General features: G+C 30.8%; 1 protein-coding gene across 1 annotated transcript; it reads left to right on the forward strand.

Moving 5' to 3' along the window:
• The first annotated feature begins 8123 nt into the window (after positions 1-8123).
• Positions 8124-11217, forward strand: LOC111304012 (G-type lectin S-receptor-like serine/threonine-protein kinase LECRK3). The gene has a single exon (XM_022900542.2). The coding sequence runs from the start codon at positions 8175-8177 to the stop codon at positions 10590-10592; it is 2418 nt and encodes an 805-aa protein (XP_022756277.1). The 5' UTR covers positions 8124-8174; the 3' UTR covers positions 10593-11217.
• Positions 11218-13938: the final 2721 nt, after the last annotated feature.

Consider the following 13938-nt stretch of genomic DNA (forward strand, 5'->3'; position numbering starts at 1 on the left):
CTATGATTACAAAAATGGTCGTTAAGTAGCTTACCAGGATGGGATGGCAACCTAGAGCCAAACTTGGAAAGAATCTACAAGGAATCACAAAGCTGCCAACAATACATAATTAGAAGGATAGATTTGGCTTAGGGTATAAATCAACAAGAGAGGATAAAATGAAAATGGTGAGTGAGAAGAAATAAAAAAGAATGACTAATCTTAGAGAATATAAGCCAGAGTTAGAGTTGATGGTCATTTCTTACTTTTATAACTTTTTTCATTCAAGATGATGTATTTAACCATATGCACTTAAAGCCCTAAGTACAAAATTGGTGGAAGATTTTTTTGGAGTTGACCATTCAAATGATAGATAAATAAGAAAAGAAGAGCTAGGATAAAGAATTGTTTGTGCATCATTATTCTTCAGATTTTGAGTTAAATAATTGGAATGTCATGGAGTTGTTTATTGTCTTTAAAACTTTTGAAAAGTAATGTACTATAAAACTTTAAATCTTTAATTACTCTCTATTAGCATTAGGTGATCTTTTGTGGTGTGTTTATGTTTGTCATTTTACTAAAAGACTTAGAAGATGCATTTGTATTTATTTTATTTGCTTTCACTTTCATTTATTTAATTCATTTTTCTTTCCATTATCTCTTTATCATTTTCTTGCCATTCCACTTTTGAGTGCCAATATTCTCTTCATCTCACCCCTTGCAGGATCCTAAATAATGAACATGAAGATAATTATAACAATAATCTTGGATTTAATTTTGAAAACCCAATTCATGTTGACGAACGTGATATTGAAGAAGATTTGAATAATTACACATCACCTTCTAATTTGTTGAAATTAATAGAACACAAAGAAAAGTCAATTAAGCCCTACCAAGAAATTACTAAATTAGTGAATTTAGGGGATGATGAAAATAGAAGAGAGGTTAAAATTGGTATGTCTCTTTCACAGCGATAGGTAAAGGCTAGGAAAACTACTCTAAGAATATGTGGATGTGTTCACACGATCTTATTAGGATATGCCAAGACTTAGTACTGATATTGTAGAGCACAAATTACCTTTGAAATCTTATTGCAAGCAAATACAACAAAAGCTAAAGCGCATGAAACCAAAGATGCTGTTGAAAATTAAAGATGAAGTAAAAAAGCAATTTGATGTTAGATTTCTTAAAGTGGCAAAATATCCTGAATGAGTAGTGTAGACACAGAATTTTGTCCAAAACATTTTTAACATGGTTGAATAAAGCCTATTTAAAGCTGATAAAAAGGCCCCTTAAAGGGTCCATAAAATGCATTGATATTTAGGCATAATAAACAGAGAAAAAGGAGACCTGTATGATTGTTGTTAAATTCTTTTGCATGAGATTTAAGTGGATGATATTTTTTCACGTAGATGTATGAAAAATAAAAAATAAATGAAATGAGTAACTCTTAAAGTCAACCTTGGTCAAAATTACATGAAATTGGGACAAAATGAATAGAACTGGGGTCAATCTTCAAAGTTCAAAGTTTGATTGAAATCAATGTGGTTTAAAATTGAATTTGGTGATTTTTTTTAAAACGCTAAAATTTTTATTGATTAGAGAAAGTATGAAATTACCAAAATACTCCTATAATGATATTTTTGTAATTTAATCTTTTTGAGCTCAAATTTTCATAAAACTTTTCATATCTTAACTTCATAATATTTCATGATTTTTGATGCATTCAAAATCACAATCGTATCTCGAGAAGTGTGAAATTACCAAAATATCTTTATAAAGGTATTTTCATAATTTAACATTCTCGAGCCTGGATTTTCATGAAACTTTTTAGATCTTAATTTCATAATATTTCATGGTTTTAAGTGCATTTGAAGTCATAGTAGTACCCCAAAAAGTGTGAAATTATCAAAATACCCTTATAAAGGTATTTTCATAATTTGACCTTCCTGAGCTCAAATTTTCATGAAACTTTTTAAATCTCAATTTTATAATATTTCATGATTTTTTGTGTTTTAATATCTCAAAAATGAGCAGGGGAACATTGATTTTCAAGAAAATAGCCTAATATTGAAAATTTTGTAACTAGGGGAAAAATAATCTTTTCACGTGTTTGAAGGGCATAAAAATTTAATCTTTACAGTAAGTAATATGGACCATTGGATCTTTTATTAATCTTGATCCAATGCTCAAAGGTCACTCTTTGAAAGAATAAAAACGCCAAGCTTTGACCCTTAGATGAAATCTCATGCAAGGGTCCATGTTTATAAAGAATGAAATCTTTTTCTTTGCTAACCATTAAAGAGGGCTTTGAGGTTCGGTCAACAAGGAGGAAGGGAGGAAAAAGGCTAGAAGGTTGAACAAAAAAAAAAGAAGAACAAAACATATATAAAGAAAAGAGGAAGGAGTTTTTGAAAAAAAAAAAAGATGTAGCCGAATAGAGAAGGAAAATGAGGAGAAAAAAAAAGAAAAGGGGCTACCAAAAGAAAAGGACTGGAGAGGAAGCTGCTGAAGGAAGAAAAGAAAAGAAAGTTGCCAAAAAGAAAAGAAGAGAAAGCTGTTGAAAAAAGAAAAGAAAATGAAGTTGCTAGAAAGAAAAAGAAGAACAAGCTGTCGAAAGTGGAAGAAAGGAAGTAAGCCAAGGTAGAAAAATTTTCAAGTTGACTTTCCTTGTTCTTTCACACGGCATGGCTTCAATTGCTTTTTTTTTTTTTTTTGTCTTTAGCTACTGTAGTGTTCTCATTTATATAGTTTAGAGTTGACACAATTGACTTTTTTTTCTTTACATCTATATGCATCTTCGACTTAACTCCATGGAAGTTATGGTCAATGCATTTCCAAGTTAATTTGTTTGATGCTAAGTTGGACTTGGTCATTGATTTTTAGATATTCATTGAATCTAATGGATGTTATGCTATGATGAATGCTTATGGGAAGACTAGAGTTCCTTTTTTCTATTTTAGTTTTTTCACTTGTTAGTAGTATTGTTTCACCTAACTCAAAATCATATCTTATTCTTCCTTTGGATTGTTTACAACTTTACAAAGTTTTGAAAAGATGCTGAAATTTTTACAATAAGGCTTACTTTCATGTATGTTTTATATCATCATTTATATTTCTCTAATGTTGTTTCAAATATGATTATAATTTAAATCCCTTGCATTTTCCTTTCATTTGCTAGTTTGGTTAAATTTCCATATTCACTTTAATCTTTATGCAATTTAGTTTTTATACCTTAATTTGTTTTAAATGTAAAATTGTTCTTCATTTGTTAATAATAATAAATTGAATGAAATTTTCTGAGGATGGTATTTTAGAGAAATCTGAGTAGTGATTCTCTAAAATATCTAGGTGAGGATATTTTTTTTAAAAATACTATCAAAGTAGTGGGGTATTTAAAAAATATTCAATAAAAAAGTTTCATTTGTCAATTTTTCCTAAATTTTGATAGATGTTAATAATAACATATAACAACTCTTCTAGTAATAAAATTGGTGTGATAAAAGTTTAAAAATTAGATAATCTTTTTTAATTAAGTAAGAAAGGACAAAGTGAATAAAAGTTTTCAAGGATGGGATTCTAAGAAAGTTCAAGTAGATATTCCTAAAAAGTTTATAGGTGGGAAAAATTTTTCTAAAATACCACCAAAGTATCGGGATATCTAGGAAAATTTTTAGCAAAATTTTTATTTACTTTGTTCTTTTCAAAAGTGTTGGTTAGAAAACAATTAAAGAAGATAAAAACATAATAAGTGTTATATTTTTGTATGCATATTCTACTTTATTGTTTGCATTACATAATTTAAAATGCAAATGAAATTTTTTATGATGGGATTCTCAGGAAGTCTGAGTAGAGATTCTCAAGAATTCTTTAGGTGAGAAAAGGCTTCTAAAAATTACCAAGGTATTGGAATATTTAGAAACTCTTTTCAATATTTTTTATCTGAATAATTCCCTTGAAAAGATAATAAATATTTATAAAAGCATGCATTTCTTAATAAAATTGTGCAAATAAAAATTTTCGATGATGGGACTCTAGGAAGTCTGAGTAGTGATTTTCGAGAATTCTCTAAGTGAGAAAAGTTTTTTAAAAATTGCCAAAGTACTTGAATATTTAGAATTTTTTTTAATATGAAAAATTTTCATTTTTATAATTTGAACAGTTTTCTTAACAAACTAGAATCTATTTGTAGATAAATATCTTATTACATGACTTTCAATAATTTTTAAAATCAAACAGACGAAAAATCTCCTAAGATGAGATCCTAAAGAAATTCGAGTAGTGATTCTTTGAGAATCTTTAGGTAAAAAAATGTATCTAAAATGCTGCCAATGTATTGGAGCATTTAGATTAATTTTTGATAAAGATTTCTCGTTTTATAGAAATGAGTTTTTAGAAAATACTTTTTGTTTTAAAATTATAGATATTATATTTTTAAATAAATGCTGAAAATAAATATGAACCACCGAGGATAAGATTTTTGAGAATTTTGAGTAACGATTCTTAAAAATTCTTTAGGTCAGATGGTTCCTCTTAATATTGTTAGAGTATTAGTATACTTTTAGGAATTTTTCAATAGAAGGTTCTTATTTATTTTTCAGGCTTGCTAAAAAATAAAAATAGGTTTTTAAAGAAAATTAAGCAAATTAATTTTTAAATACCAAAAGTAAGACCATTTTAGTCAATATTAAAATATAACACATAATTAGTTGGTACCATTTTAAATAGGTGCTATGGGAGTGCTAATTCTTCCCCACGCATAATCGATTCTTGAACCTAAACTATTTTTTGTACACCTTAAAATTATCTTTTTAATAAATTTTATTTAATCCTGAAATTTTATTAAAATGGTAAGTTTTAATAAGTGGCAAATCACACGTAATCAAAAAAGATTGGTGGTGACTCCATTCTTTTATTTTTCAAATTTGTCTATCAGTCCCAAAACTGTTACGATAGGTAGCCAATAGAGTACCTGTTCCCAAAAAGAATGAAAAGGTGAGAATGTGTGTTGATTATCGAGATCTAAATAGGATGAGTCCTATGGATAATTTTCCTCTATCTAATATCGATATCCTAGTGGATAACACTGCTAGGCATTCCATATTTTCCTTTATGGATGGGTTCTCAAGCTACAATCAGATTAAGATGGCTTGAGAAGATATGGGGAAAACAACGTTTGTGACCGTGTGAGGGAAATTTTGTTACAAAGTCATGTCTTTTGGGTTGAAAAATGCTTGTGCTACTTATCAAAGAACAATGGTAACTTTCTTTCATGACATGATGTATAAAAAGATAGAAGTGTATGTGGATAATATGATTGTAAAATCTCGTGAAGAAGAAGATCATGTAGTGAATCTCAGAAAGTTATTTGATAGGTTGAAAAGATTCCAACTGAAGTTGAATCTCGCTAAATGTACGTTCAGTGCTAAATCAAGAAAACTATTAGCCTTTATGGTTAGTGAAAAAGGAATAAAAATGAATCCAGATAATATATGTGCTATTCAGAACTTATCCTCTTTTCATACCTCAAAAAAAGTACGAGGCTTTATAGAGAGATTCAACTATATTGCTCGTTTCATCTCTCAACTCACCTCTAAGTGTGATCCCATTTTCAAGCTTTTTAGAAACCATGATCCAGGAGAATGAAATGATGAATGCCAAGAAGTTTTTGATAAAATCAAGAATACTTGTCAAATCCACCCGTGTTGGTGCCATCAATTTTGAGAAAGCCTTTGATTTTATACTTAACATGCATGAAAATTCAATATGATGTGTGTTGGAGCAAAGAGATGAAACCAATAAGAAGGAATGAACAATTTACTACTTGAGCAAAAAAGTTCACAATTATGAGTCCAAGTATTCACTATTAAAGAAGATATATCACGAATTTTCCTGGCCAGCTCAAAAGCTCAAGCAATACATGCTTTATCACACTACTTGACTTATAGCAAAGTTAGATCCTATCAATTATATCATCAAAAAGCCTTCATTAATAGGAAGAATAGCCCGATGACAAGTTATGCTTTCAGAATATGATATTATCTATGTAACTCAAAAGGTAATTAAAGAAAATGTAATAGCCAAGTTTCTTGCTAACCATGCAACCAAAAATTATGAACCAATGAAGCTAGATTTTTCTGATGAAGATGTGATAGTCATTGAAGAAAATGAACCTATTGAAAAGTCTTGGAAGATGTATTTTGATAGAGCTACTAACGTTTTGGGTCATGGTATTAGGGCTATTTTGATATCTCCCAATGGACACTATTATCCTATCACAACTAGATTAAATTTTAATTGCATAAATAATATGGTTGAATATAAGGCTTCTGTTATGGGTTTGCAAGCAGCAACTGAAAGAAAGATCAGAGTGTTAGATGTATTTGGAGATTCAGCATTAGCCATCTATCAGTTATGATATGAATGAAAAATTAAAGATTCAAAGTTGATCCAATATCATAAATACATATTTGAGTTAGTCAAACAATTTGAAGAAGTTTAATTCGAGCATTTACCTAGAGAGAAGAACTAGATTGCTGATGCACTGGCTACTTTGGCTGCAATGATCATAATAGGTGCAAATATTGATATCCAACCCATCAAGCTGGACATGAAAAATGTATTAGTACATTGCTTAGGTGTTGAAAAAGAAGTTGATAGGAATCTATGGTATCATAATATTCTTCAATATATCAAAAGTCAGCAATACTCGAAGCATGCAACAGAAAATGATAAAAAAATCATTAGAAGGTTGGCTGAAGCAGAAATGATTATTGAAGAACTGCATGATAGGGGTTGAGAGGCACATGCAAATGGTCACATGATGGCTAGACAAATTATAAGGGTTGGCTATTATTGATTGACAATGAAAAGTGACTGTATCGATTATGCTAGAATATGTCATAAGTGTTAGATTTATGCTGATAAAATTCATGCTCCTCCATTAGCATTGCACATTTTGGCTCATCCATGGCCATTCTCTATGTGGGGCATGGATGTCATTAGCCCGATCACTCCAAAAGCTTCAAACGGACATAGATTCATTTTTGTGATGATTGATTATTTCACGAAGTTGGTAGAAGCTACATTTGTGGTATGCAAATTCAATAAAAAAAAAGATAAATTACAGATATGAGTTTTCAGAGATGATTATTTTTGATAATGTCGAAACTTGAATAGTAAAATGATGAATGAAATATGTTTTCAGTTCAAGATCCATCATCATAATTTAGCATCGTATCGTTCGAAGATGAATGGGGCAGTAGAAACCGCAAACAAGAATATCAAAAGGATTATGGAGAAAATGACTAATACTTACAAAGACTGGCATGAAAAGTTACTTTTTGCCTTACACGCTTATAGAATATTAGTTCAAACATCTACTGGGGCCACCCCATTCTTTTTGGTTTATGGAATGAAAATTGTGCTGTCGGTTGAAGTGAAAATTCCTTTATTAAGAGTTTTGATTGAAGTAGAGTTAAAAAAAATAGAATGGATCTAAAATCATTACGAGCAATTAAGCCTCATCGAAGAGAAAAGGCTTACAGCACTTTATCATGGTCAATTGTATCAGAGAAGGATGATAAGAGCACATGATAAAAAAATTCGCCCTCGTCGCTTTCTAGAAAGAGATTTAGTGCTAATTCTGAGATTTTGGGTACTATTGAGAATTTGATATTTTTTCTCGTAAATAGATTATCTTGAACTAAACGTGAGAATCAAATATCACCATTAAGATTTCGAGAAAAAATTTGTAGATTCTCCTGTACCAAATGCACTTTTAAAAAAAAAAGGATGATTATTTAATTTTCATTTAAATCATATGTAACAATATTATTAAAAAATCAATAATTTAATATACATCATATGATAATTTGATAATTAAATTAAATATTTTTTACAATAAATTCATACATATCACGCCTAATAATTGATTGATTTTTTTTATAATATAATTATGTAATATAATTTTAATAAAAAAGGAAATAAGTTCACTTGCATTTCATAAATCTTTTCGTGCTTAAATTACAAGAAAGAAAAGTCAAGCAAACGATCAACCATAAGAATTTGTGGTCATGTCCCCTAATACGCGTCTAAATTTTATTGGACTTTTAGTCATTCTAAGCTTCTTTATATGTCAAAGGTCTCTTCTTCACGGCAACTCAATCCATCTAAAACTCAATACACGTTCATCAATGGCTTCAGTTTTTTCTCCTTTCCTGTCAGTTTGCCTATCTCTTCTCCTACCTCTTGTTGTTGCTCAAAGTACTGAAAGCAATATCCGGGTCGGCACCACCATCGCAGCGATTGACAGTGCAAAACCTTGGATTTCACCTTCCAATGAGTTTGCCTTCGGATTTTACCAACTTGAAAATAAAGAACTTTTCCTACTTGCCATATGGTATTATAAAATACCAAGCCGCACCATAGTTTGGTATGCAAATGGAGATAACCCTGTTCCAAGAAGATCCAAGGTGGAGTTAACCTCTGATCGCGGACTAGTTCTCAGTGATCCTAATGATCAAGTGATATGGAAATCAGATTTTGCCACCGGTGAAGTTGCCTATGCTGGAATGAATGATACAGGCAATTTTGTTGTTTATGGTACTGTTTCTCAACGACTGTGGGAGAGCTTCGGGAATCCTACTGATACACTGTTACCAACTCAGGTAATGAGCCGAAAAAGTTTGCTTTCTTCTCGGCATAAAGAGAACAACTTCTCAAAGGGAAGATTCCAGTTTCGTTTGCTTGAAGATGGAAATGCTGTGCTCAATACCATAAATTTGCAATCCAATTTTGCTTATGTTGCATATTACATTAGTGGCACTCGTGATGCAGAAAATTCATCGAATTCTGGTTACCAAGTGAAGGTTGATCAAGATGGTTCCTTTTACATATTGAGAAACAACAATCAGAGATATTTACTAAGCTTAGAAGATTTAGATCCCTCTGCAGACTATTATTACAGAGTAACTCTCAATTTTGATGGTGTTTTGACCCTATCTAATTATCCGAAGAATTTCACTGGCATCTCTGAAAATTGGACTGTCGTTAAGACCATTCCAGATAATATCTGCACGACTGATTTTCAAGATATGGGAAGTGGAACTTGTGGCTTCAATAGTATCTGTACACTCAAAGCCGACAAAAGGCCAACATGCAAATGCCCCCCAAGGTATTCTTTATCTGATGCAAATGACGAGTATGGCAACTGCCAAGCAGATTTCATGCAGGGTTGTGAAGCAGATGCCCATAATTATACAGAAGATTTATACGATTTAGTGGAAATGCAAAATACAGATTGGCCAACTTCCGATTATGAGTTGATTGCCCCTTGCAGTTCTTTAAAAGACTGCAAAACTTATTGTTTGCAGGATTGTCTTTGTATTGTGGCGGTATTCAATGAGAACGGCTGTTGGAAGAAGTCACTACCACTTCCATACGGGAGACAGGACAGACAAGTGAATTCCATCTCCATCCTCAAAGTAAGAAAACCTGAATTTGCCTTCAAAAACCCTCCAATGCCATTCTCATACGTAAAAAAGAACAAAAATTCATTGATAATTCTGATTTCAGTGCTCTTAGGTAGCTCTGTGTTTGTCAATTTAGCATTGGTTGGGATATTATGTATGGGATCATTTTTGTTGTATCACAAAAAGATTACTAGAAATCACATAAACGAAAATGGCATACAAAGCAGTTTAAGGTATTTTAGATATGAGGAGCTCGAAGAAGCTACAGATGGTTTCAAGGAGGAGCTGGGAAGGGGATCATTTGGCATCGTTTATAAAGGGGTAATAAAAACGGATTCTCAAGATCCAATTGGTGTTGCAGTTAAGAAACTAGACAGGGTGGTTCAAGACAAAGACAATGAATTCAGAACTGAAGTGCGTGCGATTGCTCAAAAACATCATAAGAATCTGGTCAAGTTGCTTGGATACTGTGATGAGGGTCAACATCGAATGCTGGTATACGAGTGCTTAAGCAATGGGACGTTAGCTAGCTTTCTCTTTGGGGATCTAAAACCCAGCTGGAGCCGAAGGACACAAATTGCGTTGGAAATTGCAAGAGGACTGTTTTACTTGCATGAGGAATGCAGCCCCCAAATAATCCATTGTGATATAAAGCCTCAAAACATACTTCTTGATGACTACTATGTAGCTCGGATCTCTGACTTTGGGCTGTCAAAGCTTTTAGGGATCAATCAATCCTATACTAATACTGCTATCAGAGGCACAAAAGGGTATGTAGCACCCGAATGGTTCAAGACTGTGCCTGTAACTGTGAAGGTTGATGTGTATAGCTTTGGTGTCTTACTGCTAGAAATCATCTGTTGTAGAAGAAATGTAGCAATGGATAATGATGCAGTACAGAAAGCAATTTTGACAGATTGGGCTTGTGATTGCTTTTTGGAAGGCACTTTAGATGCTCTTGTTGACAATGATGCAGAGGCCTTAAGTAACAAGATGAAGCTGGAGAGGTTTGTTATGGTCGCGATATGGTGCATTCAGGAAGACTTCTCTCTCAGACCCACCATAAAGGAAGTTATACTGATGCTTGAGGGAATAATTCAGGTTCCTGCTCCACCTTGTCCATGTCCACTAATTAATTAAGTCCATTGAATAAATAAATAAAAAAAACAACTTCAATGTTTCTAGCTGTACTGTTTTGCTGCTATTGGTTGCACTTTTCTATTTGCAATATTTTGCAAAAAACTCAGATACTGCAGCCGAGCATATGTAGTTTATTAAGTGGTGATCATACTAATTATGCCTGGCATGATAACACAATAAAAATGTCCCAGGTTTTGGATGCATGCTACCTGAATACTTAACACCATTACTTTAAGAAGTTAGTAAAATTATCAAAAAACAAAAAGAATGTTAGTGAAATTCCTTTTTCCTCTTTTATCAATGAGCTAGGTTTCTCCGTTTAAAACCTGATCTATTTCTAACTATCTCACTGCACAAGCAAGCAACAGTGTTAGCCGATAAGCTTTCGATGAAAATGACAATGAGCAAAGCAAGCACTAATGAATAAGATTGGGTCCAGTTCACCAGTTTCATTCACCAAAAGATTTTCAGAGTTTTGAAAGGTAAAATCAGAAATAAAACACGGCTGTTGGAATGGAAGGTCTTTTTTTCTGTGCAAATGCAAAACTTTAGTCATATCATATGATAACTTTATGTACAATTGCAACTGCTCATATTTATTGATATAACTACACTTCTTCCGCAACGTGTGAGTTCTAGCAGCAGCACTCCAAAGCTATATAAATCAACCTTCACAGTTATTGGCAGGTTCCTAAACCATTCTAGTGCCACATATCCTTTTGTTCCTTGAATAGCAGTACTATTGGTCTGGTCTGGCTTTGATTCAACAACAAAAGCATCGCCTATCCAAGGTCAGAAATCTTTCATTATAATGCTCATCCAGCAGAATGTTCTGAGGCTTCATATCACAGTGAATATCTATGTGGTGCATTCTTGATGTAAAAAAGGAGTCCTCTTGCAATCCCAAAAGCATTTTTTTTTCCTTTTCTTCTTCTCCTTCCTTTTCACTCTTTTATTATTTTTTGGTTTTAATTAATTTCTTCATCACTTTTTAAATAATGGTATTATTTTGAATAAATAATTTAATAAATTCATCTAAAAATTAATATATAATTGAATTAAAGATAAGTTAAAAATATTTACATGTATTAGAATAGAATATAATTATTTAACAAGAATTTAATTTAATTATAATGAAAGCTAATTTTAAAACATTTAGAAATTAAAAAAAATCTTGAGTAAAAGAGAGAAAATAGTAAATAGACAAACAAATGATTAATAATTAATAAAGAGCATTTAGTTTCTTAAAAAAAAGGGTATTTAGTATATTTTTATCAAAATTCATGGGGTAAGAGTGGGTATTTTTTAAACTAAAGGGGAAAAAGAGAAATTCTTTTTTTTTTATCAAACTTTAGGAGTAAATATATTTTTTTCTAAAGTGAGTGGAAAACTTTAAAATATTTTCTAACTAGTAGTAGATTATGCATTTCAATTTGAAAATTATTTTAGTGAAAAGCAAAAACTAATACTAATATTTCTAATAACAAGCCAAGCATCACAACCATATGCTGCATTTTATCAAAAAATTTCAAAATATCAATCTAAGATTTCATCAGTAACCTCTTTCATGGAAAACTCTTTGTCAATTTAAATAGTTTATTCATGTAACTATGACATTTAGTCTGAAATTCATATTTTACTTATAACAATATTTTTTTGTCAACTTACGACTTTTGTTTACAAAATAATTAAATAATTCAACATTTATTGATGTTGTCCCACAAGTTAGTATTTCTGCACTGTCAGAAGTTTGTTAGATTTACGTCTCATTCAATCATAAAAGTTTTTGTTTTCATTAAGAACATAAAGTCTTCCGGGAGGGACCCATGGATAAAGATTTTTACGTATTTTAGAGACTAACAGTGAATATAAAAATTGACTGGTTGAAAAAGGTGGAGTAGTTTTCTAGAAGTGTTGATGGAAGGAAAAAAAAAAAAAATCTAGTAAAGCACAAATAGTAGCTGGCCAGAGTTGTCAAAAATAGATCCAAACTTAAAAAATTCGGCTAACGCACACAAACTCAATCCAATCTAATTTGATAAAAAATAACCCACTTGTTATAACAAATTTCTCTCAAAAACTCAATAATTTTAAAAATTTAATAGATGTATAACTAATTTTTTTGTTAGTATAATTGTTCACCCCCAAAAATTATTCTTTTAATAAAATATATTTCAAACTCCTTTATTTTGAAAGGAAGGCTTAAATGCTCATTAATCAAATTGTGGCAATTGAGGTAAAAAGTGCTTCTCTAACTGCCATATATCGACCATATATCTAAAGCTTTAATTTTATGCTACCTTTTCAATACCAAAGCCATGAAAAAAAAAAAAAGGAGGAAAAGCTGTCTCCAAGGGGACATCCGGCGCCAGCGGTTAAAACCAAACATCTAATTTAGAGATTTCGAAATAAAAAATATTGGATATATAATCAGAATTATTAGGTTTATAAAGGGAAAATTGTTAACTGGTGTTAAGTGGCAATGGTTAACGATGTTTAAGGAAAGAACTATTTTAAATTATTAAATATTTTAACTATCTTTAATCATTATTTATAGATACTCCTTAACCAAACTTTTAAAAATTTAAGACTATTGAAAAAAAAATTAAAAAAAAAATCATGACAAAATTCAATCTTAGCACTCAAAAGAATGACAAAAAAACTACTTTTGGTCGTCGAAAGGAGCATGCAGCTATTAATTGAAAATGACTTAGGACGTAAGCGAGTACGAAATGAGACATTAAAGACGGTGTTTGGTGGGGTAGGGCTGCATGAGAGGGAAAAGACTTGGAAATTTTGTATATATTAATTTAATTAAAATAAAATTTATTTTTCTAAAAAAAGTCCCAATGAATGTGACACCTCTGTCAATTCTTTCTCTAGTTTGTGTTGTATATTTCTACGCTTCAGTGCCCTTCTTTTCTGTACGTTAGAAAATTTGAGGTCTCTAACATGGGATATGGTGGAAATAGTTGGTTCTTTTCTTTGTATTCTTATCTTGTTGTCTACTCTTCATCTTTCAATCTAGTCTTTCTCTTTTTATTAGATTTAAAAATACATTTATGGATAACAAAATATTAACACTAACATCTTCTATTTAAAAAAAATGATATCAATTAATAATATATTATTCTTTAATCTTAAAATTTTAGTTTTAAAAAAATATAATACTTAATCACATATTATCATTTAATCTTAATAAAAACAATCATAATTTTAATTTAAAAATAATTCCTTTAATTTATTTTATTGCAATCAAAATCTTTTTCGTTTCTTTTATTATCCCAAATACTCATTTTCCCTTTAAAAAACAATTCTTACTTATTTTCTTGTCCAAAATTGAAAT

The sequence above is a fragment of the Durio zibethinus genome, chromosome 13 (assembly GCF_047325235.1).
Source record: "Durio zibethinus cultivar Kanyao isolate XHJ-2024 chromosome 13, ASM4732523v1, whole genome shotgun sequence".
In the NCBI taxonomy this organism is placed as follows: domain Eukaryota; kingdom Viridiplantae; phylum Streptophyta; class Magnoliopsida; order Malvales; family Malvaceae; genus Durio; species Durio zibethinus.